The sequence below is a fragment of the Polyodon spathula genome, unplaced genomic scaffold (assembly GCF_017654505.1).
Source record: "Polyodon spathula isolate WHYD16114869_AA unplaced genomic scaffold, ASM1765450v1 scaffolds_2997, whole genome shotgun sequence".
NCBI lineage: Eukaryota > Metazoa > Chordata > Actinopteri > Acipenseriformes > Polyodontidae > Polyodon > Polyodon spathula.
In genome coordinates this window covers 1,203-27,639 of record NW_024474462.1, presented here as the reverse complement: position 1 = coordinate 27,639, position 26,437 = coordinate 1,203, and the positions used below count along the sequence as shown (strand labels likewise).

Here is a 26,437-nt window from a genome sequence, read left to right as displayed (position 1 = left end):
CCAGCCCTCCTGAACGAGACCCCATAACGGGATCTCCAAACACACCCTACAAAACAAACAAACAAACACACACACACACAACACTAACCTACAAACAAACAAACACACAAAAAGAACACTTGTTCGATATCTACTTATCAAACAAGCATATATGATTATATTTTATGGATAGATAAATAAATAAATAAAGTTTTAAATTTCCCGGTCCTACCGCACCGGCGTTACACCTCTCTGCAAGCCCTTCCCACAAACCCCCACGAGAGAGAGAGAGAGAGAGAGCGGAGAGGAGAGGAGAGAGTCGCTCCTACTCGGAAGACGAGAGAGAGGAGAGAGAGAGAGAGGGAGATGAGAGAGAGGAGAGAGAGAGACACCGGAACTTGGTGAAAGGATTATCTGGTTGGTTTAGAAATTATTTAGTTTAAATCGACATGCAGAGCAATGCACTGTAAAGGTCATTGTTGGGTCTCTAGCACTGAAGGGTTACCAAATTCAGGGTCAGAAACTCACGCTTGCCCGAGGCGAATTAAATCTGATGAGGAATAGTTGATATCTGTGTCTCAGTAGTACGTAATGTTACGTTGTCTGAACGTATGTTTATACCAGGAAAAGTCCATTTTCTAATGGGGTGTAGCAGTGGTGAATAAGCATTCATAATGCTTACAAAACAGTCACTCACAACTGAAGCCTCCCTTCAACTTTCCTGCAACGCCAATTGAACTTCTTGACGTTTTACATTTGTGGCCTCATTTTAAAACTAATAATTAAACAAATGCCACAATGAATATTATCAATGCTTAAAACATAATAACACAATATATTCATAATAAAGTTCAGTTCTTACCTACAAACAACAGTAACACATTTAAAGTTTGGGACTCGCTGTCTGTACCTTGGTGTGGTTTACATTATCGTCAGCATATTTTAAGTGACATTACTTTTTAAAAACACATTTCTCTTATAACAATACAATCAGTTTGTTTGAAAACCAGGCTTCAATCACTGATAATAGGTGCATAAGTGGCAATTCCGCGAGCGCTCTGGGACTCACCAATGCAGGGGAGAAATAAGGTCCCGCTTATTACAAATAAATTACATGTTATGTCAAACTATAGTGTGGATGCCTCACAGTCCGATCTGCTTTTAAAAAGTAAAACATTCACTGGGAGTTCTGACAAAACGGAAGGTGATCCTTCACATATTCAAATCCATTTATATAAAGTCCCCCAGCTTTCTTGAAGATATCTGCGTTTCCTTTGTTTCTTTTGTATTTGTTATTCTATCATTAGTAATAGTATCCAACCTAGTAGATTCAGTGTCCGTCAGTTGTGGCAAATTCTACTGTACTTGCTGAAGCGGTTTCTCCCACTGCTAATTTAAAAAAAAAATAAATTTTTGTTATGAGCTACCAACTCGGGATTTGATCCGAGGGTTAAGTCGGGCTCCCAATGTCAACTTTGCATGAAGGAAATTTGTAATCCTATCACTTCTGGCGTAACTGTATAATAATATCCAATCATTTGGGTAAAAAATTAGTGAGTGACAATTCGGGTGAAGGTGTTTGGACGGTCGTAAAACATTACGTTGTACATTGTTTGTTATTTTATTTGTAGCATGACACGTAGCACGGTTAAAGTCTGCCTCGCGGAAGGTGGCACCAGCCGTCCACCTCTCTTAAAAAGGACAGTGGCAGAGACCACCGTCTGGTGCTGTCGGTGTCAGTTTCTCAGCACACAGTACAGTTAGTCACTCAGTAGGACGATGTACAAACAGGTGATTGATCGATTTGTAGGAGCGTTTGCTAAGGTGCCTTTGTATGTATTATAAGGTGTTTATTTTTTAGAAGCCGATTTTCAGGGACCACAACTTGTTGTGGATTACAACTTGGACACTTCACATTAGGACTAGCAAGTTCAGAAAGTCTTTCCAGTGGTGTTAGCAACTAATCGTAACAATTGGATGCTTTTAACGAGGACCTTTGCTACCGAACCGAACGTCTTTTGACCCCAAAAAAAAACAAAACAAAAAAAAACAACACATATTGTCCACACTAGAATTAAAACAATGTAATTCCAAAATATAATTCTAAAAGAAATATATAACACTTCAGCCAAGATAACAGATTTCAGCTATAAAATAATGCAACCCAGGTAATTTTAATATACGATACATTTTTACAAAAAACAATGACGAAACATTACAACAATGATATAAAATACAAGCAAAATCCTACAATAATCACCACTTAAAAAAGGCATAAACCCTAATAGATTGTTCTCATAGTATCATTTTACAAAACAATCTAGAGAGAAAGTTCACTGATGCTCAAAAGTCTGGAAGCAACATGATTTTGAAAAATGGATTTCTACAATGGTGACTCACAGGCTTATTGGAGAAACCTAGTCTTGTCATTTACCATTCTATTAATTGGGGCCCAAACGAAGAACAAAAATCCCACTCATACATTATGCATTGGCAGTAAATAGATGACAATGTGGGTACACGTCAATTGTAAAACAACTTGCTCACTAAATATTCTTGCCATTCTCCAAGAGAGGACAGTTATCTACTCAGAGTTACCAAGATATTTAGTAGGCAAGAGGTCTTAACAGGCAATATTGGCTATCCCCCAGTCACCCTGTGATATTTGCTGTTTAGTTTATATAAATATTGGTATCTGGGGGGACAGTCTGCCACAAAAGCAAGGACTTACTTGCATATCATTTTACCACCAGTACTTGCAGCTACTCCATACAGACTGAAGGAAACAGGCAGGGTGGCCTTCAAAGGATTTCTGTGAAACCAATGCGTCATGGCCTGGAACAGCTACAGTATTTCTTCTTCTAGTTGAGTGAAAAGTACGCTTTAATAGAGGGAAATACAGATTTAAATGTAATCTCTTTAAAATAATCTCCATCCAAAGGAAGACAGAAAACAATATTAGTATACAGATCATCCTCAGTTTCTACCCTGTTCATAGTTCCACAATATAATGCAAAATAAATAAATATATTCTAAGCCAGGTACATTTACAACAAGCGTGTCTGTTAACTAACTTGCTAGGAGGCTGTGTGGTCCAGTGGTTAAAGAAACAGGCTTGTTTTGTTATAAGTGAATTACCTCCGCCGTTTCATATAAACCGCGAGACCACCTTCCACATTCATTTTAAAGTAGTCAACAGTTATAAATGTCATCTACAAAGTAGGTTATGGCTCAAGAAAACAAAAGAAGATTTCAAAACGTTTTGAAAACCCGGGTTTTACTATATATGTATTATATATATTAATATATATATGCTAGAATATATATATATATAGATATGTCTAGTGGTTTAGTGGTTGTTTGTGAACAAACACTTATTTGCCATTACGTAATCTGTGCAGGAGAAAAAACCTTGTATCACTATTAAATAATCCTTGAGTTTTTCAAAGTAAAAGTTTCTAACGATTGCTAGATTGTTCAAGGACTCAGCATCGTTTTTTGAATACTCTAACAATAGTAGTTCTTACAGTATGTATGTTTTACTTCTATCGTCTTAAACTTTATATTTAATTTACGGCTCCCGCGGTGAAAAATGAAATTTTACTGCCCTCTATATGAGCTTTATGAAACATGATAGGCCACTATGCTGCAGCTAAATTGCTAGCTTATTGTTAGACCGCCGCTGTCACTTTCAAACACAAGTGCTTCCGGCAGTGTACTAAACGGCAAAAATAATGATAATAACAATGATAATACAGCAAATTATAAATATATAAAAAACAACGAAAATGAAAGAAAACCACAGAGATAAAGTAACGGGAAATGGGAAAGAACTATGAGGTTTCAACTGGAAATGACAGGAAAAAATAATCGCTAATGAGAAATAAACAAGAACAAGTTAATAGTATAAAAAAACACATTTTCCTACTGGGTTAATGTACACATATTTGTATAAAATGTCTTGTTCATTAGTTTGATGTTATACATAATGTTATTATAATTTGGTTACAACTAAAGTCTGAGAAAATGTAATATTTCTTACCTCAGATTGCCGTGTTGCGCACCTGGCGGTCTGGGCTCGAGCTCGACGCTATAAATAAATAAATCAATAAATAAATAAATAAATAAATCTACCTGCCTGGCAAACGCCTCTGCACGCGCCGGTCGTTATTCCCATTTCACCCAGTGAGAATGAACTGGTGCCAGTGGCAGAACGGCATCTAAACAATTGGGTTGTGGTTTTCTTCTAATGTTATTTTTCTTCTCATGTTATTTTTAAAACATAGATATACACAGAAAATAAATGATATCATTATATTTTAGAATTAAATTATATTAATAATTATGTATATGTAATGATATTCAGAGAGGAGATGCATAAATAAATAACTGTGGCCCGCTTCCCCTGACACCTCAATGACGTCCAGGTGATTTAGTTGTGGGAGCCAGTACGCATATTCTTTGCTTTTCATTAATACTTAATCAAACTGCAATCTATAAAAAAACGTATATGGAGATCTGACAATCTTTATAGAACTACATAAATTATGTTAATCTCTATATATTTCTATAGATGTTTCCTCAACATCCATATAACTATAGAGATTCCAAATTTTTATATAGAATTCTATAGAGATTTTGTCAACCCCCCTAAAACTATAGAGATTTCACAATTTTCTATAAAACAATTTTCACAAGGGGGATCATTACCAGTCACAGCTGTACCAGGAGGGTGGGGGCTGGAGAGGCAGCTCTGCTCAACCCACAGGGAAGGTGCAAAAGAAAACAAATCAAAAACACAAACTAGTGAACAAACACAAATAATTCTAGTGCCACAGAAATCACGCAAAACAACAAATAAAAGAACTCTGAATCTTGTGAAACACAAATAAACAAAATAAAGTAAGCCACACAAACTCAACCAAACAATTGCTCAGGATAATACTGCACAATAACAGACTACTACTAGTAAATACAGTGTAGGAACAGCTGACACAAGCTGCATTAACAATTAGGGTTAAACGTCATAAATAAAGTGTATTCTATGGTTAAAAGGGTATACAATGTTTAATACAAACTTTAGAACAAATAATAAATACATAACTAGACAAGAGCACAAATTCACAATTGATTGATAAGTAGACAGAGGGGCCGAGAGTGAGGAATCGCAAAGACAGTGGCAGCAGACTTCAAGGGTGATCTCAACCCAAACAATTCAGTTTCTATACGACCCACAAAACAAACAATCAATTTTCTCACTTTCATTCTATAAACTCCAGAGCACGTCGCAGCCCTGCCCCCGTCCTCTCCTGGCTCTGCCTCTGATGTCTCTCCACACAGCATATATATATATATATATATATATATTATAATATATATATATATATTATATATAATATAGCATTCCTTTCTTTACTGGTTTGTTCCTTTAATTTTAGATGTATCTAATTGGTTATCATATCTAGTCTTCGTCTCTTTTAATTGAGTTGGGCAAATTATTATGCGCAAAACAGCCAAATGTACCAAACTTTGGGTCGTATTTGCAAGAAGAATATTTTCCAACACACACACACACACACACACACACACACACACACACATATAAACAAGTGTATTATCCCACATAATCTACATATACATTTTCGGACCAGTATGAAGTGAAAGTTGATATTGTTGACCCACTGACTCTAATTTGTATGCTAGATAAGTCAAAACTTATTTAAAAAAACAAAATAGCAAATAACAGCTTGAAGGTACAGTGTCCATAATAAAACACAATTCCTATGTGTGTCCTACCTGCTTAGCTTTAGCCTTTCATTCATTTTTTTTATTTTCCTCAGACACTTTTAATCTGCAAACAGATCATTTACACAAGTGTTTGATAGCCGTCCACAAAGGTTAAGCTATACAGATTGGGTAACGGATGGAAAAGTCGAAATCACACTTCAATAATGTTATTGTTATTTAAAAAAAAAAAATATTTGATTTGCTAAATAATAAAACGAACCACCAATAACAAATGGTACGGTGTCAGGTCAATATCATTTATGTCACCGCAAATAATCCAATAAGACTAGTGTCATTAACTTTTCAAAAGGAACTAATGATACAGACTTGTTGATTAAAAAGAAAACAAAAAACAGTTTTGAAGGGTTATATTCCAGTACAATATACATAGCAATTAGCAAATAGAAACATTTTAGCTACTGGGTGAACACACTGGCTTTTAAGTTTCCATTCAGATAGTCCCAGTGCAGTAAAGCAGTGTGAAAGTAAGCCAGACCACATATATATATTTTGGGATTCTCTTGTAACTTCTTTTAGGTTTTGAATAGGTTCACAGAACTTCCTTGCTGCATGAGCTATTTATTGCACAAGGTTTTATTGTTAGAAAAGAGAAGACCAAAACTGGTTACCGTTTTAACCAGTGTGTAAACATTAGCTTTTCATAAATAAAAACACAAAACAAAAACACAATTTGTAACTAAGGAGATTTATTTAGTTTACTGTACTACTATACAGAGCAGATATTTCAGATCATATACCTCCCTCTGCTACCATCACAAATCTATAACATTTTTAATTGAACTGGCAACGTAGTCGGTATCGTGTGTTGGAAACATGACAGTGATGTTGTACTGTGATGGAGTAATCCACCATAGCTGTCATACGACACTTTATTAATACAAACTGTTTGTGGTTTTTATTTAGATTAGCAAGGCAGCTACAGAAAGAGGTTCAGTCATCCAATTCTTTAGATTTAACAGAAGATCAAAAGGTAGGTTTCTACTGTTGGCCCCCCCCCCGCGAGCGACAAGTACATGTTTTTACTCTAAAAAGTAAACTAGTTTCCCTTTCTTAGACTAGCTTTTCGAAAAAGGGGAGACTAACCGTTAATGTTCGGACTGTAAATTAAAAAACCTGTTATTTTTTTTTTTTTTTTTTTTTTTTTACAATATTGTGTGTCTAATACTTATCATAATATTGATCTGTATTGCTTTGTCCTGAGACAAACTCAAAGCTCACTTCTGGAAAGGACGGACACGATTGGCAGTAGAGGTAACGAGAACTGAGTAAGGGATCTATAGGGATCGAGCTGACTATAACTAAAAGATTAACAGCAAATAAAGAAGCGGGTTTCGGCGTATAAACGCAATACAGCCTGATTACGCTGCAGGTGGAATTGGGAATGTTCTCTAAGGTAGCGAGGCTGGGGTGCTGTTTTTATTGCAGTTGAAATCAAAAGAATCAATTAGCTTTACTAATATGAGGAACAAAAAGATTATTATATATATATATATATATATATAGATAATATATATATTATATATATATATATATATATAATATATATATATATATATATATATGTGTTGTGTTTTTTACTATAATACTTTCCTTGTTTTAGTTTTATTTGCTGAGACGCATTAACGTAAGGGAAGCACTGGCTATTGACTACTTATTTTGTGTCTGGGGCGCCCTCTGGTGTTCTCTGCTTCTCAGTGATATTTCACTTGGATATTTTTTCGGAAGGTTTGTTTTTGCACAGCGGGACCTGTCTGATGGTCTGCTGCTTTGTGGGCTAACGTTGACGTGGGCGTGGGGTCTCATGGATATGTTCCTTGTGCAAATGACCTCCTCCTCCAAGGACTATAAGGTGCCGCTTGACTCTTGTAAAATATAGCCGCAACACTTGATGGGATTACCCAGTTCCCTATATTCTTTTCCTCTTCTTGCTCTTGTTTTCCTTCCTCCCTATCTTCTCTCCCAGGGCAACTGCAGTGGTGATTGAGGCTTTGGGAGACTGGCAGCGCAGCAGAAGCCAATCCAGACGAGACGGTGCACTTTCTTGCTCGTGGAGGGACTCCAGACTGTGGTTCCTGTTGTCTTGACCATCTTCGATAAAAGCTTTTGCGTGACCTTCGGCTCCGGTTCCATTGTGGGGCTGCTTCCAACTGGATTTTTAACATTTTTTAGAGTATTGTTTTAATATTTACTTTTTTCTACCGCAATCAAAGTTATTTATTTTACTATTTGCCTGTTGTGTGCCTCCTTGTTGCACATCTGGTGTGTGGACCCCAGGATTGAAAGGAACCTGCGTAGAGGAAAGAAAGTGGTTAGAAGTAGTTGGTATTTACCTGAGTGTGAAGTCTTCTGTGTAGTACTACTAGGGGAAGTATTTCCCAGTGAGTTGGTGCTCACTAGCCAACCACCAGGTGGTGTAGTCCAGGAAGGAGATAGCCAAAGGTGACAGCTACCTGTTACACATGCACTGCTAAGGTTCTTCATATAATACAAACAAGTACACATTTGTAAAGATAAATACAGAATAAGAATCAGGCTACTTTATTTCTGATTACACTACTTGTGTCCCTGTATCTTTTTTTAAACAGTGCTTTGAAGAATAAAAATAAACAAATCTGTTAAATGCTTCCCTGCTTTTACCAGCCAATAAACCTCTGCCAGTGAGTGAGGGCAGCCACCAAGTAAACGGATGCATTCCAGTTTCACTGTAACATAGCATAGAAACAGTTCTCGGGGAGATTCAAAAGATCTCCCAGTACAGACGATGTGCGTACATGCACTCAAAGAAAAGAGACCACAACCCCTAAAACAGCTCTATACATATATAATTACATCAGTCTTGGGATTTATGTGTTTCTGTCTTTGCAGAAAACATTAGGGAAAGTTGCAACATGCCTTGAATTGCGGAGTGCAGCTTTGGAGGTATGTGTCAGATTAATTTTGACTTTTTTTTTTAATTTGCAAAATCAGAAGAAACAAATCAGTACAGTCATTGTAGATATAAATACATGATTGTAAATGTATTAGATGTTCCAGCCCTTAGCATATATGCTGTTTTTCACATACAGTGCTTTAGATTAAAGCTGTACCCTTTTACTAGCCACTTCCTGTACTGTAGTAAGACTGAATAATGACTGTCACATAAAACAAGTTTGTTTCCAGTACAGAATGGCATTATTGGGGGTGATGTATGTGATGTATTGTCTTTCTGTTTCCTTTAATGTAGTCCACCCATCCTGAAGAGTTCAAGCTGGAAGATTTGGAAAAACTGGAACCTAGTATGTACTTTTTAAACTGAACTGTATGCAAGTATTACATTACAAAAACAGAGCCAGCATAATAAAAACATTGTAACAAAAAAAATGAAGTTTAAACATTTGGTAAATTGCTATTCATTTTATTTTTTACAACTGCCATATCTTATGATTTAGTGTTTCCAGTTTACAAATGATAATGTTGTCCTATTTAAAAACTCATCTTGGCGTCCTTTTTTGAAATTTCTCTTTTTTTTTAACGCTATTTTAAATGATGCAGCAATACAATGTTGGGGATAGATATTCAGTGGAATCGCACCACCCTAATGGTACAGCAATAGACAGAGTGGCAGCGTGTAACGAGAGTCTCTTTTGGGAGGGTAAGGTGTTCTGACCAGAGTTCTTAGGCAGCTTTTGATTGGAATATTGAAGGTTAACCTGGCATCCTTATTAAGAATTGCCATAGCGATCAGTGTGTTCCCAATTGTTTCTCTACTTCTGATTGACAGGACACAGGTGCAACCGAGACGTGTGATCAATGTATAGATTACTTTATAATGTAGTTTATGTACAGTCAAAAAACCTTAAATTTCATTTTATGTGTCTTCTCTTTATCAACAGTCATTAAATATTCTGACTTTTAGCAAAGATTTTCCTTTTAATGTTCAGCCAGTCCCTGTAAGGTAATTTTAAGATTAGTCACCTGTTTTATATTTGTTTTTAAATATATATTTGTAATACTTTGTTGCATTGCAGGTAAGACTCAAATGAAGTTATTTCTGGCTTATTTATGCACATAACAGAGGTCACTAGTGGAAGTGTACAAAACTCAGTGCAATACAGTGATCCACTGTGGGATCATAGAAAACATACAGGGAAACTTTAAAAGTTGCTATTAAATGCTTACCTGCATCGCTTGCATTCATTATCACTACTTTGATAATGAATTACATAAGTGTACAAACCTGCCCTGACTTTCCCCAAAATCAAAAAGTGTCTAGGGTGCAAAAGTGCATTATGTTTTAGCATCTATAGAAAGACTAGAAAAATCACCAAAACTGACCATTATCATTTGAAAAAGAAAGTAACCTCCAGGCACTGGGCCGTTAATCGTTAAAGTAGACTGGACAAGCAAAGTGTTGGCTTTTCATACAGAGGTATAAACTGTATTTATTGCAAAAAATATATAATGCATTTGAATTTTTTTCCTTTTATTTAAAGGAAGATTTTAGCACTTGGTGAGGAAGAGAATTTAGAGTTAGAGGAACAGGATGATGCTAGAGCAGGATCACCAGATTTCTTCACCGCAAGAGTGCCTGGTAAAAAATATTATTATTATTGTGTTCCCAGATTTCACCGACAACAACTCCATTCCTAAAGAGACGAAATCGTAATACCTTTTATGTCATTTTGTCAACGATGCCTTTTGGTGACTGGGGTCCCCGAGTGGCTCACCTGGTAAAAGAACAGCCTCTTGGTGTGCAGGGTGAGTCATACAGCTCAGGTTTGCATCCTGGCTGTGCTGAGTCACCAAAAAAAATTCTTGGACATTCCAAATTGGAGAGAATTATATTTATCAAAAAATGAAACACTGAGACTGCTAAAGATAATTGTTGGAAGGTACTACACAGATATTACAATTTTAGCAAATACATTAAACTGCTATTACTATTAGGAACTGGATCCAAGCAATATGTGTAATAGGCCTTTAGAAATCTTAACTGGCATGCATTAAATTGAAGATTGAGAAATACAGTTGATATCATGTCTGATTTAGTTGCAGTACTAATACTGCTGTGTAATATGTGACTGTTTTGTTTCATGCTGTTTTTGGTTGGTCCTGCACGTAGCTTCATCATTCACTCTCCTAACCTCCTGTTGCACTCATCGGAGCTTTCGAAGGTATAGTAACATTGTTCATATTGTGCTATACATTTTTTTTTTGGAATGCTCTTGCATTGGCTGTTTGTTCTCGTACTGTTTAGTATATTGTTGCAGTACATAATGTAAATACTGTGGAATACATTTGTTTGTCCTTAAACCTAAGAGATGCATGTAATTAATTGCTAAAAAAAAAATTCTATTGTGAATATATATTCTAATGCTTTTTGTTGTTTTCAACATGAATTAGTCATTAGGGTTGACATCTTAGTAACCTTGTATTGCTGTGAGGGGCACGAGTAATCTGTAAATAATGACTTTTTGATGCAAACTGTGATTCTATTTGCCTAATGCAAAATGATTTGTTTTCATTGTCAGGCACTTTGTTACCATGGTTACCTTCTGAACCAGAAATGACACTACTTACAATTAATATAGAATAGTTTAGACTCAGATGCTGGACAATGCTTTGATCCCTACATGAGCGTTAGCATGAAGGGTGGCTTTTATTTTTTCTAAATATTTTGGCTTGTGATTCAGAACATACTCTACAATTGTTAGGCTGTTCTAAGAAAAGGGTTTATATTAATCAACAATAATACTATTTTATTAGACATTTATAAACAGTCTTAGTTTGTCCGTGTAACAAATGTTAGTTTTTGAAATACTTTTTGATATACAGATTATAATTTTTTTGTTATGCAGATTACACACTTTTTGGTGATTGTAGTTATGAAATTTCAAATTGGACAGGAATACAGGTGCTTGATCAGTCTTGCTCTGACTAGGCACTAAATCCTACTTGGAGGGGTTTGATAGACAACACCTCTGTTGTTTACCATTTAAACCACTTCAACATGAGACCATATTACTATGTTAATAATTTTTACTTGTATTGAAATTAGTTGACACAACCTTCAGTCAGCAAAATTTGTAGCTAAACACTATCATTTTGTGATGCTGTTTTAATTTTCAGTAAATAGATATTTTTTCAGACAAATTTGAATGGGATTGATTTGAACCATATGCAAGACACTCCCTTGGTTTCACGAAAGGAAGATACATACATTCATTTTAATGTGGACATAGAAATTCAAAAACTTCTGGAAAAACTACCTAAAGGTTTGTTCCCTATCTTGCCACTTGACTGAAGTTATTTCGATGTTGACCTATTGTTGCATTGAAATATGTATTGCACAGTAATAGGCCACACAGAAGTGATCTATGTTTTCATTTAACATTTGCTTGAATTCCAAACACAGTTTGACAAGACATCAGTATAATAATGAATTTATTTTTTACTATTGTCAGAGCAGAATTTAAAAATAAAAGAACAGAAACAGTTTTTTGCTCTGCTTAGTTGAATAAAATACCACCATTAGGTGAAATTTATGGCCCATTCTGTGAATTTGAGAAGTCTCCGGGTTGCATCTGTTGTGGTGGCAAACTAGGGCCTGGAGGATAGTCCCTTGGGCTCATCTGTTGTGGTACTGGGGGGCCTGCTTTGAAGTCTCTGGGACCCATCTGTGGTGGTGGACCTTGTGGGCCTGGATAGTCTCTCATGCCTGGTGGAGGAACAGTCCCAGGAAGCATGTTTTTGGGTGGAAAGGGATAGTCCCAAGGTCCATGTGGTGGTGGAAAACCAGAGGGCAAGTCTCTCATTCCAGGTGCAAAATCCCTTAAGCCAAATGGAGGGGGAGGTCCTGGCCAATAGTCTCTGTGCGGTGGAGGTGGTCCACAACCTAGAGATATTAAAAAAAAAAAAAAAAAACTTTTTAGGATTTTGTGATGCAAAGATACTGAGATTAAATATACTGTTATAAAATTGTTTATAATGCTTATGGACTTTCAAAGTTGGGGTTATACCATTTATATTCCCTGGCACTTTTCCAAAAAGGATTTTATTTATTTATTTATTTTTATTTTTTAGACAGATCACACTAAGAAATGGCAACTGACGGGTGAAACTGATCCTTGATGAACTAAAATTCACCTACAGTTTATAAAGCCCTGGTACAAATAATTAGCCATGACTGAGATATTCCAGTTACAAAAAACATTGCCTAATTAATCACATGAATAAATGTGGTGTACAAAAAATGCTTAAAGTATTACCACTCCAGGGCGGAGCAGGCCCATATAGCATGCGACCATAGGGTCCTCTAACTGGATGTGGAGGTCTGTAGCGAGGGCCTGGGACAGGTAGAGGATGCCCAGCGAAGGGCAGAGGGCCATATCCGTTGGGAGGTCTGGTCATTGGTGGAGGGGCAAATCCTTTTGATGGTGGTGGATGTGCAGGACCGGTCACTGGTGAATTCATGATCGGAGCCCCTGGAAATGATGGTGCATCTTCAGCTTTAGAGTTCATCTAAAAAAATGAATTAAAAAAAATCAATTACTTGGCTTAATTTAAACAAAGCAGGTGCACTTGGGAAAAGCTGCTGAACTATGCCCTCTTCCGTTAGTGGTGTATGTTATAATCCACATTTCTGGTGTGCTCCCCATATAAATACATACATTTTTATAAAGCATATCAGTCCCCACAATTAGTTACATACACCATGCAACCCTGCTCTGTATACTCACAGTAGCTGGTTCTTTTGGTGGGGAAGAAGATAAAGCCTGAGGTTCAACAGGGATTTGCTTTTGAACAGAAGAGGAAAAAGTGAATGAAGAAAGAAAAAATACAGGACAGAGATACAAGAAGAGACAACTTATGTTGTATTACTAGTTATCAAACCATCTCGCTGACTTACCGAGTCATCCAATGGAATGCTAGGCGAGGAAGTCCTTGGGCCACTAGAAATCAATGGTGGGGCACATACTCCAACATCTAGAACATAAATAAAATGTACTTATGAGTTAGTTACAATTCAGGCCAACATAATACAGTTCTCTGTAAAATAAATCAATTTAAAAAAGCATAGTATCTTGCATGAGCATACCTGCTCTAAATGGAGGTGGAAGTCCACGTTCAGGGCCAGAAAATCGTGTGGAAGTTTCAGGTGGGGGTCTTCTTGGACCAAATTGACCATCCATGTGACCTGTGAAAGGAATTAAATGTTAACATAATGCAAGATGGATTCTTTTAACAAAATGTACGTGACAAAAACAATTTTGCCACAGAAAAATGTCAAGTTTAAAATGAACACATTTTAAAGTGAATTTAAAATAGTTTTAGGACTTCTTGGACAGTATGTCATTTTAAATGATATACAGCTACCTATCTGAATTGTGAATTAAGTATTTCATTGAGCAATGTTTTGATTTGGAGGAAATTAGCATTTATTTTCAACAAACTTGTTGGGGTGGGACCAGGTGAATACATTTTTGAAAATGACACAATATACCCTGCAGGTGTGCAAAAAAAAAAAAAAAAGAATCCTTTTGGGAAGAGGTTGCAACCCTACTTTTTTGGTTTAGAAAATAAAATGAGCAAGTGCTGTACGTATATGAAGATTAGAAGCAGGGGTTACAGTACCGCACGATCTGTGTTTGGAACGTGAACAGTAGATCAGCAGCAGGTAGGAAGTGTTCAAACAATTTGTTAGATAATTATAAATACAGTCATTGCAGTGAGTATGTCTCAAACTTGAATAATGGTTGTCTTAGAATCCTTCTGCCTATCATTTGGCATCTCCAACTGAAAAACTGAATTGCTCTTAACATATACAGTTGTGTATACAGAGAAGCATCTCTACAATGTATTCAATTATTTGGAAGAAAAAAGTAGTTTTAAAAAGTTTTTATGGTAAGGGTTACAATTCTACTGGTTAGACTACCTGACTTACCGAAGGGTTCTCTTCTACCCACAGGAGCAGAAGGAGGGTGCCCAGGGCCCTCAATCATTGGTGGGTGGGAAGGGTCACCTCCACTCACAGGAGGTGGGCCATAGCAGTTGTTATGGTTCAGTGTGCCTGGTTTTAAAAAGAAAATACAATTACCATATCATATGATCAAGGTGATATGAACCTAAAAACACAAAGGGAAAAATATTAGTTTTAAAAAAATAACGCTGGTCTCATTAGTGAAAATGTGAAGATGTAACAACCCAATCTTACCTCTGTGTGGTGGTGGGATCTGTCTATCTGGGCGGCCAGGGGTTGATTTAATTAGGGAAGTTCTTTGGATTTCTTTGAGTTTATCATTAACTTCAACAAGTCTGGGGAAAATAGAAAGAATGATTCACTAGCCATAATTTCAAATACACTTATTTCCTAGAAATAATAATAGAAATGCAAAAGAATGCATTACACATGGATTGAACTTACAACAAATATGCCTGCTAACCAGTATTTTATTATTATTTATTTTTTTAAACCGGATGATACCAATAGTTGAACTTGACAGCTGTGTAAAGTGATAATGAGAATGTGCAATCACTCCTTGTTGCATTCCCAGAAGGGACCAGGTCCAGAACTTGCAGTGTATTTAACAAAAATATTTTCTTCAAAAAGCAGACTTCTGTGTTATTAGCACATAAACCTCAATATAATCAGTGCAAAAACAAAAAACAGAAACAAAGTGGAATGAACCTTATGCTCATAGAGAAAGAAGCCTAAGCAATTTAATTACAGTTCACTATTAGTGCAGAGTTTTCAATTAATTTTAAGGCACGTGGCACTTAGAAGGTAGTAAGGGACACCGATGGAGGAAGTGTGTATATTTTTGAAAAAAATGATTATAATGGTTCATTCTGGCGCAATTTTGGATAGTTTAAACATATGCTAGACTAGTAGTGGTCTGCTTGCAGTGTCTGACAAAGTACTCCATTAGTGCAATGAAAGAGCTTTATTTCAGCTCTGCTCACAGCAAGACAAGATCAACAAGAAGAAACATTGACTTTGGAGTATCAAGGCCCCTGCAGTACAAGACTGGCTGAAAATGTGTGTGGAATTGGGCCCTGCACTTTTAAATCTAGGCTGTCGTACATACCATTCGTCCTTCCTGGACAACATAATACATTTTTTTTTTTTTACTGAAAAACAAAACTACGAAGTTCAAATTGCAGCATGTTCATTCTGCTATTTTCAATAGTAAATACACCACAGCAAGCACAGTGACATATTTTAGATATTTGTAATAGCACAATGTGGAGAGCTAAATTTAGTGAATTACAGTATTCTGAAAACCCTGTTAGTGTATGCTTTTTATGACAAAATGTATGCAAGTATCAGTTTAGTAGATGCTAGGTATTTGCTATGGTATGAATTTTTGGTATTGACTAGGAAGTGAGGTATTTTACGCCTATTATACTTTTGTTTTAAATCACAAAGCAATTCATTCTGTTTTGAGGATTACTCGATACACAATGAATTACTTTGATAAGATTTCCCTCTGGTGTGAAGAACGGTAGAAGATGACACTCTCCCTAGGGCAGTGGTTCTCAAACGTATTTTTCTGCACTAAGAAGCCCTGGTGACCGATGATTTTTTATTTATTTATTTTTTAAATCTCGATGGACCACAAAATAAACCGTATAGCTTACTGAAAAATAAGAGCACAGGAAAATATCACTAATATTAAAAGAACCGTTTGCCTTCCTTTGTTTTAATGTGCTGGGTGGGCCTGTTTCTGTGGGCAAAGTTATTTTAAAATTGGGGTTTTAAAAAAAGGTTCTACTTTACTTTTAATAACACAGATTTACTGAGAAAAAAAAATGTAAAAAAAAAAAGATTCTATGCTTCAGTGTGTAATTCTGCTGGTCAAGAGTAGGCTATTAAATTGTGTTATGTTAGCCTCCATACTGGTCTCATTGCTGCGTAAACAGTGCCAGCATAAACCGCAATGATAGCCTGTTAGTAACCAAGTGTTTAAAAATGCCATTAATCACAAACATTACACTTGTATCAAGTTTCAAAAGGTTTTGCCTCCTTTTCTGTATCTTTTTCATTATCAATAAAAAATACATGACTGGCATTTTTAAATGCTTGGTCACTAACAAGGCTAAGCGTATTCAACCCAATACAGTCAGAGAGAAGTGTGTCTCTGCACTGGTCTTGCCTCCGAAGTAAGTGAAGCCTTAATGTTATTTAACGTTTTCACTTTTCGAAGGTTCCAATTACAAAAGTTGTTTATCTTGTAACAAACCTTTCTTTATATAAGGAGTTTTCACCTTCCTATATATTTTTTAGAAATGACAAGTGATAACACAGCAAAAGATGTCCGCACTTATTGCATGAGGTCCTTTAACACGCGACACCAACGTAATTGTCCGAAACAATCGACTTCCGGAGTCGCAGGTGAGTACGGAGGTTGGGTCATCTGATGCAATTCATTCCACTACGTCTGCGTTGCGGGACCAGTACACAATAGGAGTAAATGTTTAACGACATGACTCAACCGTGTGCTCCCTGTGGGGGTGTGTGTTACGTGCTTTTTTATCCTCGTAAAGAATACATTTTAGACACTCCAAAAACTAGTGCTATGGGATTCCCCAAACTTTTTTTTTAACTTGTACGTATTCTCCATGTTTGCATTTTCTTCCTGCTTCTGTAGCTGACTTTTTAAGGTCTACCATTTTGGGTTTGCAGTGGGATCTAAACTATGCTGCCGCTTCCTTTCAGTAATTATGTAAGCTTTCAAAGGACCAACTGAAGGGGGCCACCAGTGGTCCGTGGACCATAGATTGTGAACCACTGCTTTAGGGTATTACGTTTAGTGTGAAACGATATTACAAACACACAGAATTCCCAAAATTCAATTTGGATGCAACTCACTTTTGTCTTAGGTTTGAAGTTTCTCTCTTCTCTTCCACTAAAGTCCTTTCAGCAGCTCGTGCATTAAGCTGTTGAAAATAAAGTCAAAATGGTTAGTATTACGCCATTTTACCATTAAGAAATATTAATTAAAATGAAATTACAAACGTTTTTTCAAGTATTTTTCAATTATTTCTAGTCATAGCGTTTGTCTAAATTAAGCACTTGTGTTTAATATATATGGATGGCATTTAACACTTACCCAGTTTTCATGTGCTTTCTTTTCATGAGATGCAATCTTAAAAAAAGAAAAAGAAAAAAATAAATTGGTAAGCCAGTCAAAAAAACGTAGATAAATTGCAAGCAAGAGGTCAAAAGCAAGTAAATCACAATTCATTTCAATTAGTCGTTTTTTTTTTTTTTTTTAACAGATACCAATAAAATAATCGGAAAAAAAAACATAAAAATGTCTAGTTTTACACATAGTCTTTTTGTTAACCTGTTGTTCACTGTTAAAAGCGATGATTATCTAGCTTACATAGGGCCAACCTAGGTACAACTGTCAAGAAAAAAACTAAACAAACAAAAAAAAAACACACCTTCTGAAACAAACATACCTGAATTTTATAAAAGCGGTCTGTTTTTTGTAATTCCTCCCTGATTTCTTGAATTCTTTGCTTGTAAATCTTTAATTCCTCTCGTGCTTGCACAGCCTTGCTATCGACTTCAGATAGTTTCTGCTCCTTTTCACGACGCTCATACTCTTCCTGTGTTAGTTTTCTGTAAAGAAGCAAGCATTATCCTATCAAGGGGGTCAAATATAATTTGTTATCCCATTACAACAGTTAGGCAATGAATTGAACCACTGTCCTCTCCCAACAATTTACCAGCAGACAGAATTGAACCACTGCTTGAATACTCACTGCTGGAGTGCATTCTCTTTCTGTTGGTACAACTCATTCATGATGTCCAGTTTCTGTTCCATGGTCTTGAATTCAATTTCGAGATGGGACTTCTCGCTGTTCAAAGAAGCATGATCATGCTCCAGCTTTTTTATTTGCTCTGAAAAACAGCCTGGATTTAAATACTATTCTAGAATGGGTTTAGAGTAGAAACATTCAGCATGAACAAATATACAAGCTACCTTCCAGTTGGTGTCTGGAATTTTCTTCAGCCAGTAGTATTGCCTTATATCGGTCTCGTTCTCCTTCAACAATTGTCAGAGTTGTCTTTATCTATATAAAAAATAAATGTAAGAATTTACAAAAAAAAAAAAAATCACATGTATTATGAAACAGCCATAGATTACAGCTGGAATCCTAATTATAAAACAATTAGCACAAATCTTATACTATCTAACCTCAGGAAGTCAAATATTTTGATTGTGAAACTATGTCTATTAAACAAAATAATTTGTATTATTATTTTTATTAATAATAATAATAATAATAATAAAATGTATATAATAATAATAATAATATTAATATATCGACGGACTAGATAAGTTTTGCGTCATAGGTTTCTAAGGTTCCCTGTCACAGGTCAGAGAATAATGTTACCTTACAACTTTTTCCGAGGCTCATCGTAGTCGATCTTTCTAATAGTAGACTAGTTGGAAAATGTGAACTCGTGTCCGGACTCCCTGTCAACACTTGAAGGTCAGCCTGAGTCAGTTTTGGCCCGTTCTGTGTGTGCATAGCCCCTGAACTGTAGTGCGTGCCTGATGACGTCATATCAAATCACCCCTTTTTCCCCTATGTGACTTTCAATTGTGTCCGTTCTCCCCCAGCACTCAAGGTTATTTACCACATACTAACAATGCATCATGGTACTGTTGATGATACTATTTAAAATACAGATCAAAAGATGTCCTTGTAGGGGGTGAATACAGTCCTTTGTTTAAAAGTAAAGTGCTTTTGGACCTGAAGCTAGTGCTTTATATATACATATCTAGGGTTATCAGATTTCCAGAAAAAAAAAAAACGAGGACTATATTTCTTTCTTCAATTCACGGACGCCATAGCAACTCTGAAGCTGTTAAAATAACAGTATATAACAGCACAATCATAATTTAAGTACCAAATTAAACACAGTGCATTTATTGCAGATCATAACAACTTGAATTAAAACACAGCGCATAAGATTGTTTATTTTATATTGAATGGCGCCAACTCACCCAACAAATCACTCTGCAGTTAAAACTTGCTGAACACATCGATACGGTTTTGTACGTAAAACAAATGTGAATACAACAGCAAACTGGGAAGACTTAACAATTGTACTGTTTCTGAATTTATGTACACGTCCCCGTTTGCCCTTGCGCTAAATTTTTTACAGAATGTAAACTGTTTGTGCCTGATTCTGTAAATTCTTTATTTAAACAAGCCATACAACATTAACTAATTTTTGTGTTCCCTTGGGACCAAATTTTCCGACACCGTATTCCCTTTTGGAAAAGTTTTATACCATATTTACACCGTCTTTTCGTGTCACTGAAAATTTGATTTTTCTTACAAGGTGACACACTTCCTGTTGAAGTAAAAGAATCGTTGAAATGGTTTGACATTACTGAACGGAATATAAGATCACCCTATGGTATTTTTGGTTTGTAGAACTGACTATTGATATGTATCAAAATACGATCACAGGTTACGTTTGTAGATATGTGTGAAAAATAATATTTCTGACAAAGTTTTGTGGCAACTAGGCTTGTTTCACATTTATCCCACATGAATTATTAAATGTCTTTTCACATTATAAAACTCTCTCAGCATTCTGTCAAATACATTTTTGGTTGTTGTCAGAGTAAGAATGCCAACTTCCTGTTGCTGTTGTCTGTGCCTGTTTGATGTTGACAGTGGGGGCGTTGCCCATGAGTGTATGGGGACCACTGCATTCATAGTAAACCAAAAAACAGACCATTACAAAAAAAAAAAAAAAACTGGTTCGCAGAGTCAAGACAGACTTCTGGACGCAAACCATTTTTTGCCCCCACGCAACAGTGTCACAATATCACTGGTGACGTACATTGACATCTATTTTGGAACCAGTTTTTTGACCGTTGTATTCTTCACGAGGAATTGACCTGTCCAACTATATCATTCAATGACAAAAAAAAAAAAAAAGAACCAAGCCATTTCGGTCAGCTTAAAAGTGGCTCGTGTAAACAGGGGATGTGTGTTGTCCACAGTAAATAATGAATTAATAATATGTAACTGTAGACACAAACCTTTGGCCCAAAAAGTGTAAACATAAGAAGTGCATCCTTAACTAGACAATGTATAGTAAGTTACTGTATAAAATGTATCTGGTTTATTTTGCTAGAATACATCAATACTGAAGAGACAATTGAGTAGTAGACATTTATTGGTCAATGAAAGAAAGTCAGACTTACCCGTGACACGTCCATCATCTGTTTTATCTTGTTCTTCATGGCATCATTCTTTTTACCTGAAAGAGTAATCTTGATTTAAAATTGTGCATATTGTAAAACACTAATTTACTACATAAATTGGACATATTTTTACAATATAGACCTATAGGAATGTTAACATAGTCAAACAAATCACCTTGAGTTTCTTCATTGGACTTGGCATCTCCTTTCTGCAACTCCACAGTCTCACATTTAGCTTCGGTTTCAAGCTGTCTTAACTCAGTAATGCAAAAAGACAAAACCTACAAAAATAAAAAATACAACTTAACCAGCCGCAAGCACACAATGTAAGCACTGGAATATGCAAGATGCTGTATGGAAGTACCATACATAAACTACCCTTGAACAAGAGTCACTGGAGAGGGTAAGAGGAGTGCTGCATTTTTATACTTAATTTTCATTCAGCAGTATTATTTTTACAGTTTCCATACACTTTCCACCTATAAACCTCGAAAAACATTTGCGCGATACACCAATACATTTATTCAACCACAAATGTAATTTACACTGGCACATTTGTAATAAGATGAAAGTAACTGTCAGCACAAGGAGGTGCCCATTAAATTCACCCATATTTTTTTACTAAAAAAGAAACTTCCTGTTAATTAGACAAATGGTTCATGGCAACGTCTTTATTCATTTATTTTGTGACAGATGGGTGGCATTTCTTTTTACAAGTATTAAATCTATCAGTGTTGAGGCTTTATTTACCTCATGTGGAATAGCTCCTATTCAAGTCATTTTAAACAAATACAAGTAAGGGTTTCTGAGACCTAGAGGCATTCATGTGAAAACCTTCATGTGAAAACTATCCAACCACAGTATCATTATACAGTGCTTACAGAAATGTCTTTCATCTAACTGGGGGAAAGTTGTCACAGTGAATGTTTCGGATAGATCGACCTAAAAGTGTATTGTACTATTTAATTTTTTTTTTTTCATTTATCTACACATTCCTACCCCACAACTTCCAAGTGAAAAAAATATTCTAGAAATTTGTAGAAAATTAATTAAAAATAAAAACTGGAAATAGCTTGGTTGGATAAGTGTCCACCACCCTTGTAATAGCAACCCTAAGTTAGCTAAAGGTGTAACCAATCGCCTTCAAAATCACACACCAACTTAAAGTGGCCTCCACCTGTGTTAAATTTGTAGTGCTGTTGTTAAATTGTCTGATGGTTCAAATCGCAGGACCGTTTCCAAAGACTGTGCATGTATTAACTCGGGGGGGGGTGGAGACCTATTACTCGGGGGGGGGGTTTAGGGGCGTAAAATGTATTTTTAATATATAATTTTTTTCACATAAAAACATTTTTTCCCCTTAACAGTGTGGAGTATGGTGTGTAGATAAGTGGAAAAAAAAAATCCTTATTTAAATGCATCAAACTCTGAGGCACTGACAACAAAATGTGGAAAAAGTTCAAAGGGGTGTAGACTTTCAATAGGCACTGTAAATACTAAAAGTCAAGTGGGTGGTAGACGTTTCTAAAGGACACTGTATTTGATTGTCAGTGCATATTGTCATATATGTAGGGCTTCCTGATTTTCTGTTTTAACCAGTGGAAAAATGAAAACGTGCATATGCAGGACAACACCAAACATACAACCGTCTGGGAAAGTATTTACTCGTATTGTTTATTCTTCTTTTCCTCCCCGTGAACAAAATAAATAAATACAGTATACAGTAACCTATGAAAAAAAAAAAACATCTCAATGCCTCTTTCTGAAAAATGACTTGCATCTCACATTGATTCGTTCTGAATACTTTAAACCCACACCAACTACTGAGTGCCAGCCAATTCCTACATTTCTATTGGAGGATTGTAATTGTGATGACTACTGTGGAGAAATTTTTGCAATTACAATTACTAGAGCGGAGGATTTGTCTTGCTTCAAGGAGCGTTCTAAATTTCGATACGTTAAAGGTAGTTCCTCATCATGTGACGAGTCCTGGACTTTCTATTGCAAATTGTGGTGAAATGTAAATAAAAATGCCTAAAACACACAGAAACCCCCGAAGCATATGCCCGTGATCATAAGGATTTAGTTGTGGAAGGCAGAAAAGGAAAGAAGGTGCATGAAGTTTGCAAGTACTGTCGAGTTAAGTGTACAACACTGTTCTTTTTTGTAAGCGTAAGAATTTCATACAGTATATAAAAAAGCAAAAGCCCCGAAAAAAAAAAAAGAAAAAAAGCTAAATGATTTTTCAATTAGCGAGTTTCAATCGGTGCTGTTTCCATTAGTTAACTTTATTTTGTGGGGTTTGTTCTTCGGTATTTATATAAATGGCTTGACAGACAAGGTTTCAAAAGTAGTTTCACCCTACATGACACTTTCTATGTGTGGTCGCGGACATTGCACCTAACTACATTTTTCAGAATGGAAATAATGTTAGGTAGATCATAAAAAAGACACACCTTTATTTCATTGGCTTTACGTGCAATAGTGTCTTCTGAATCTTTCTGACTCTTCTGGAGTGTTTTCATTTGCTCAGAAAGTTCTCTGTATTGCTCTTCCCAGCTTCTGGCCTCTTTCAATAGCTGAAATTGGGGGAAACAAATATGAATTCATTAACACAATTCACAATCACTGTGCAAAGAAATGCATTAAAATTAGTAACTTAATGCATTTGCTCCTGTATCTAGATACTTACATTTTTGTTACTGTCTTTTAAAGTGTTGTTTTCTTTCAACACAGATTGCAGTTCAGCTTTTACTGCTGCTTCTTTTAGTCTGGCCTCTTCCAAACAAGTTTGTACCTAAATCACAAAGTGTAACAGTCAGATAGAAATAGTGGTTCTTGGTCAAATTGAACTTTGATTAGTTCTGGGCAGCAGTAACCAGTACATACTATATTGTGTTTAAAAGGCTACAAGCAATGCAAGGCAAGAGTTTATTAATCACCAAAAGTGAATACAAAATTTGTAATTAAAATTAAACACGTTTTGCAACTTACCTTTGACAGTTCAGCACTCTTAGAATTAATAATCAACCAAAAGTGGAATACAAAAATTTGTAATTTAAAATTAAACCTGTTTTAGCAACTTAAAATACCTTTGACGTTCAGCACAATCTTAGAATTCATGAAAACTCTAGAAAGCTTCTGTGAAGTGACTTTAATTGGAGTGATCTACAGACGAAAAAAACAAACAAAAAATAAAAAAACACAAACTTTCTACAGTATTTACAAAAAAAATAAATCATACAAATTAGCATAAAGCATAGTCCACCATTGACTCAGTCATCTTAGAGGTTTTCATTAACTAATTTAGAGAAAATAATACAAAAAGAAAAAAAGACTATTCTTAGACTCTCAGTCATAAAAGGTTTTGAAAGCATTGCATAGACCCCGTTCACACCACTGTGCTGGCCCAATGCTGGCACATATTTAGTTCTGCAACCCCTTTAATATTTGCGGTTTAAGGCACCTTTGTGCGTTCACATATGTGACTAAAAAACAGGCCTAAAAATGTGGCAAATTGTTTTGTTTTGTTTTTTTAATGGAACGATAGCTAATGGTCTCGATCACTCGAACTGGAAGAGCCCCAGGGTACGGTCTATAGGAACTAATTTGTCGTGGCGCAAAGATAATTATTAATGATAAAAAAAGTTGACCGTCGTGTCATCGTTCAAATATGTATGTTACGGAGTACATAAGCATAGTTCTGGTTCCTGGGGACACGGTAAATCTGTTGCGTCCTATTTCATGAACGTTACAACTTTCTGCGTATTTTGTAAATACAAAAACATTCCTATGAGTTTAGTCCTAACGCGTGTTATACTCAGATTGTCTACATTGTCTTTTCTATAGGCGCGGTAGTGTTCTTGTTCTATACTGTGGTATGAAGGATGACAGCAGTGGTCGTAGCTCCTTTCTGTGCTGCTACTTTATTTAGTATTTATTCTAAGTTAATTGGCCAAGATTGGACCCTAGAACTAACAAAAATAAACTTATTTAACATTCATTCCATTTACAATAAACATTCATGTAATTTACATTACACATGTTTCTTCTCATTTTATACGTATTTGTTTAACCTGCATGAATACCGTCTTTGTTTACAAACACGATCGTTAAACTATTTTTTTCTTATTTGATCATCTGTGGAAGAACCTTCTAATAATTTGTAACCATATTGTTTTGGAACAAGTCTACATCGATGTCGTTAATTCTAGGGTGCCCGTTTAAACGGGATTAGGTTTTGTGTCGTTATTACAGTATGTAGTCCTGTGTGAAACGAGTTGACGAGTTCTGTATGTTTGAACACAGAAGGTGGTCGTCTTAGTTTTGTATAAGGTTATTATTGTATGTTGTCCATAATCTTGTGATAATCCACTTTTTATTTACAAAAGTGTGAGAACATTATAGATATCGTTACAACAGTGTCGAATATATGTGGCATACAGGGTAATTACAGTTATTTCTTTTGATGCAATATACAATCTACTTCTTTCTTTTATCAATTAGACACAATGCTCTATATAGACAAAACGAAAATATAATTTTTAGATAGCGTAGTAATACTTGAAGAAGGTTCAATTGAGACTGTCCTCTTCTATAAACCTACTGACATGCGCCAGTATTTACACATGTCCTCTGCACAACCAATACACACTAAAAGGGCAATCCCAAAAGATCTAGGAATAAGAATATGAAGAATATGCTCTAAAGAAAGTGACTATGTAAAAGAATGACTTGTATTAAAAACAAATCTTAAAAAAAAGGAAGACAAAGACAGAATTAGGTAAGAAATAGTGGATAAAACTAAAAAAAGAGATGATCTACTAGATTATAAAAATAGAGCTAAAAAAGGTCAAGAGAGTCCCATTAGTAACGATGTACTCTAAACTTTTGCCCAATATTTTTAAGATAGTTTGGAAATTTTTTTGTTGTATGTATTAAGAGGATTCTACATAATTCAGAAAAATTGAAAAAAGTATTTGCCCCAGTTGAAGCATTCAAAAGAGAAACTAATGTAGGTGATATTTTAGTTCACAATAAACATAAAAGAATAATTAACAGAATAAGTTCTACAAATACTTGCACCAGTACATGTAAAGTTTGTAAATACATAAACAAAAGTAGAAATATAATTAAACATAACAACACCACATATCCACTAAAAACTAACATCTACTGTAAAAATAGCAATGTTGTTTTATTGATCGCCTTGAAAATGTGTAAAGGAGAAATATGTTTGAGCAATGGAACAACTTATATACAAGAAAAGTCAGAAACAACCTTTCATTAATTAGAAATAAGAAAATTAATGAATCAATAGTACAGCACTTCACCAGTTAAGGACATTACATAAATGATGTAAAGTTTGTAGTAATAGAAAAGCTAAAGTTAGACAATGCGACATATAGAAGAATAAAAAAAAGTTA

General features: G+C 35.5%; 2 protein-coding genes across 2 annotated transcripts; both read right to left on the bottom strand.

The window, feature by feature from the left end:
• Positions 1 to 12,284: 12,284 nt before the first annotated feature.
• LOC121311133 (proline-rich protein 2-like) lies at positions 12,285 to 13,328 on the bottom strand. Its single transcript, XM_041243872.1, has 2 exons — positions 13,035 to 13,328; positions 12,285 to 12,661 (listed from the first exon to the last, which is right to left on the bottom strand). Exons 1-2 carry the CDS (start codon positions 13,285 to 13,287, stop codon positions 12,309 to 12,311), a joined length of 606 nt encoding a protein of 201 aa, XP_041099806.1. The 5' UTR covers positions 13,288 to 13,328; the 3' UTR covers positions 12,285 to 12,308.
• Positions 13,329 to 13,469: 141 nt separating this feature from the next.
• LOC121311132 (transport and Golgi organization protein 1 homolog) lies at positions 13,470 to 21,907 on the bottom strand. Its single transcript, XM_041243871.1, has 13 exons — positions 21,893 to 21,907; positions 21,187 to 21,292; positions 21,012 to 21,067; positions 18,762 to 18,852; positions 18,541 to 18,679; positions 18,235 to 18,397; positions 17,880 to 17,915; positions 17,639 to 17,706; positions 14,981 to 15,081; positions 14,711 to 14,836; positions 13,865 to 13,963; positions 13,676 to 13,752; positions 13,470 to 13,562 (listed from the first exon to the last, which is right to left on the bottom strand). The coding sequence occupies exons 1-13, from the start codon at positions 21,905 to 21,907 to the stop codon at positions 13,470 to 13,472; spliced, it is 1,170 nt and encodes a 389-aa protein (XP_041099805.1).
• Between the last annotated feature and the right edge of the window lie 4,530 nt (positions 21,908 to 26,437).

What these genes read in the sequence shown, in the direction of transcription:
- LOC121311132 (XM_041243871.1), bottom strand. An exon ending in TTCCAGACACCAACTGGAAG is followed by an intron (nt 18,680 to 18,761) that starts GTAGCTTGTATA and finishes GCTGTTTTTCAG; the next exon opens with AGCAAATAAAAAAGCTGGAG. An exon ending in GGGTAGAAGAGAACCCTTCG is followed by an intron (nt 13,964 to 14,710) that starts GTAAGTCAGGTA and finishes TTCCTTTCACAG; the next exon opens with GTCACATGGATGGTCAATTT.
- LOC121311133 (XM_041243872.1), bottom strand. Translation starts at nt 13,287, where the DNA reads ATGAACTCTAAAGCTGAAGATGCACCATCATTTCCAGGGGCTCCGATC. An exon ending in GCCTGCTCCGCCCTGGAGTG is followed by an intron (nt 12,662 to 13,034) that starts GTAATACTTTAA and finishes TAATATCTCTAG; the next exon opens with GTTGTGGACCACCTCCACCG.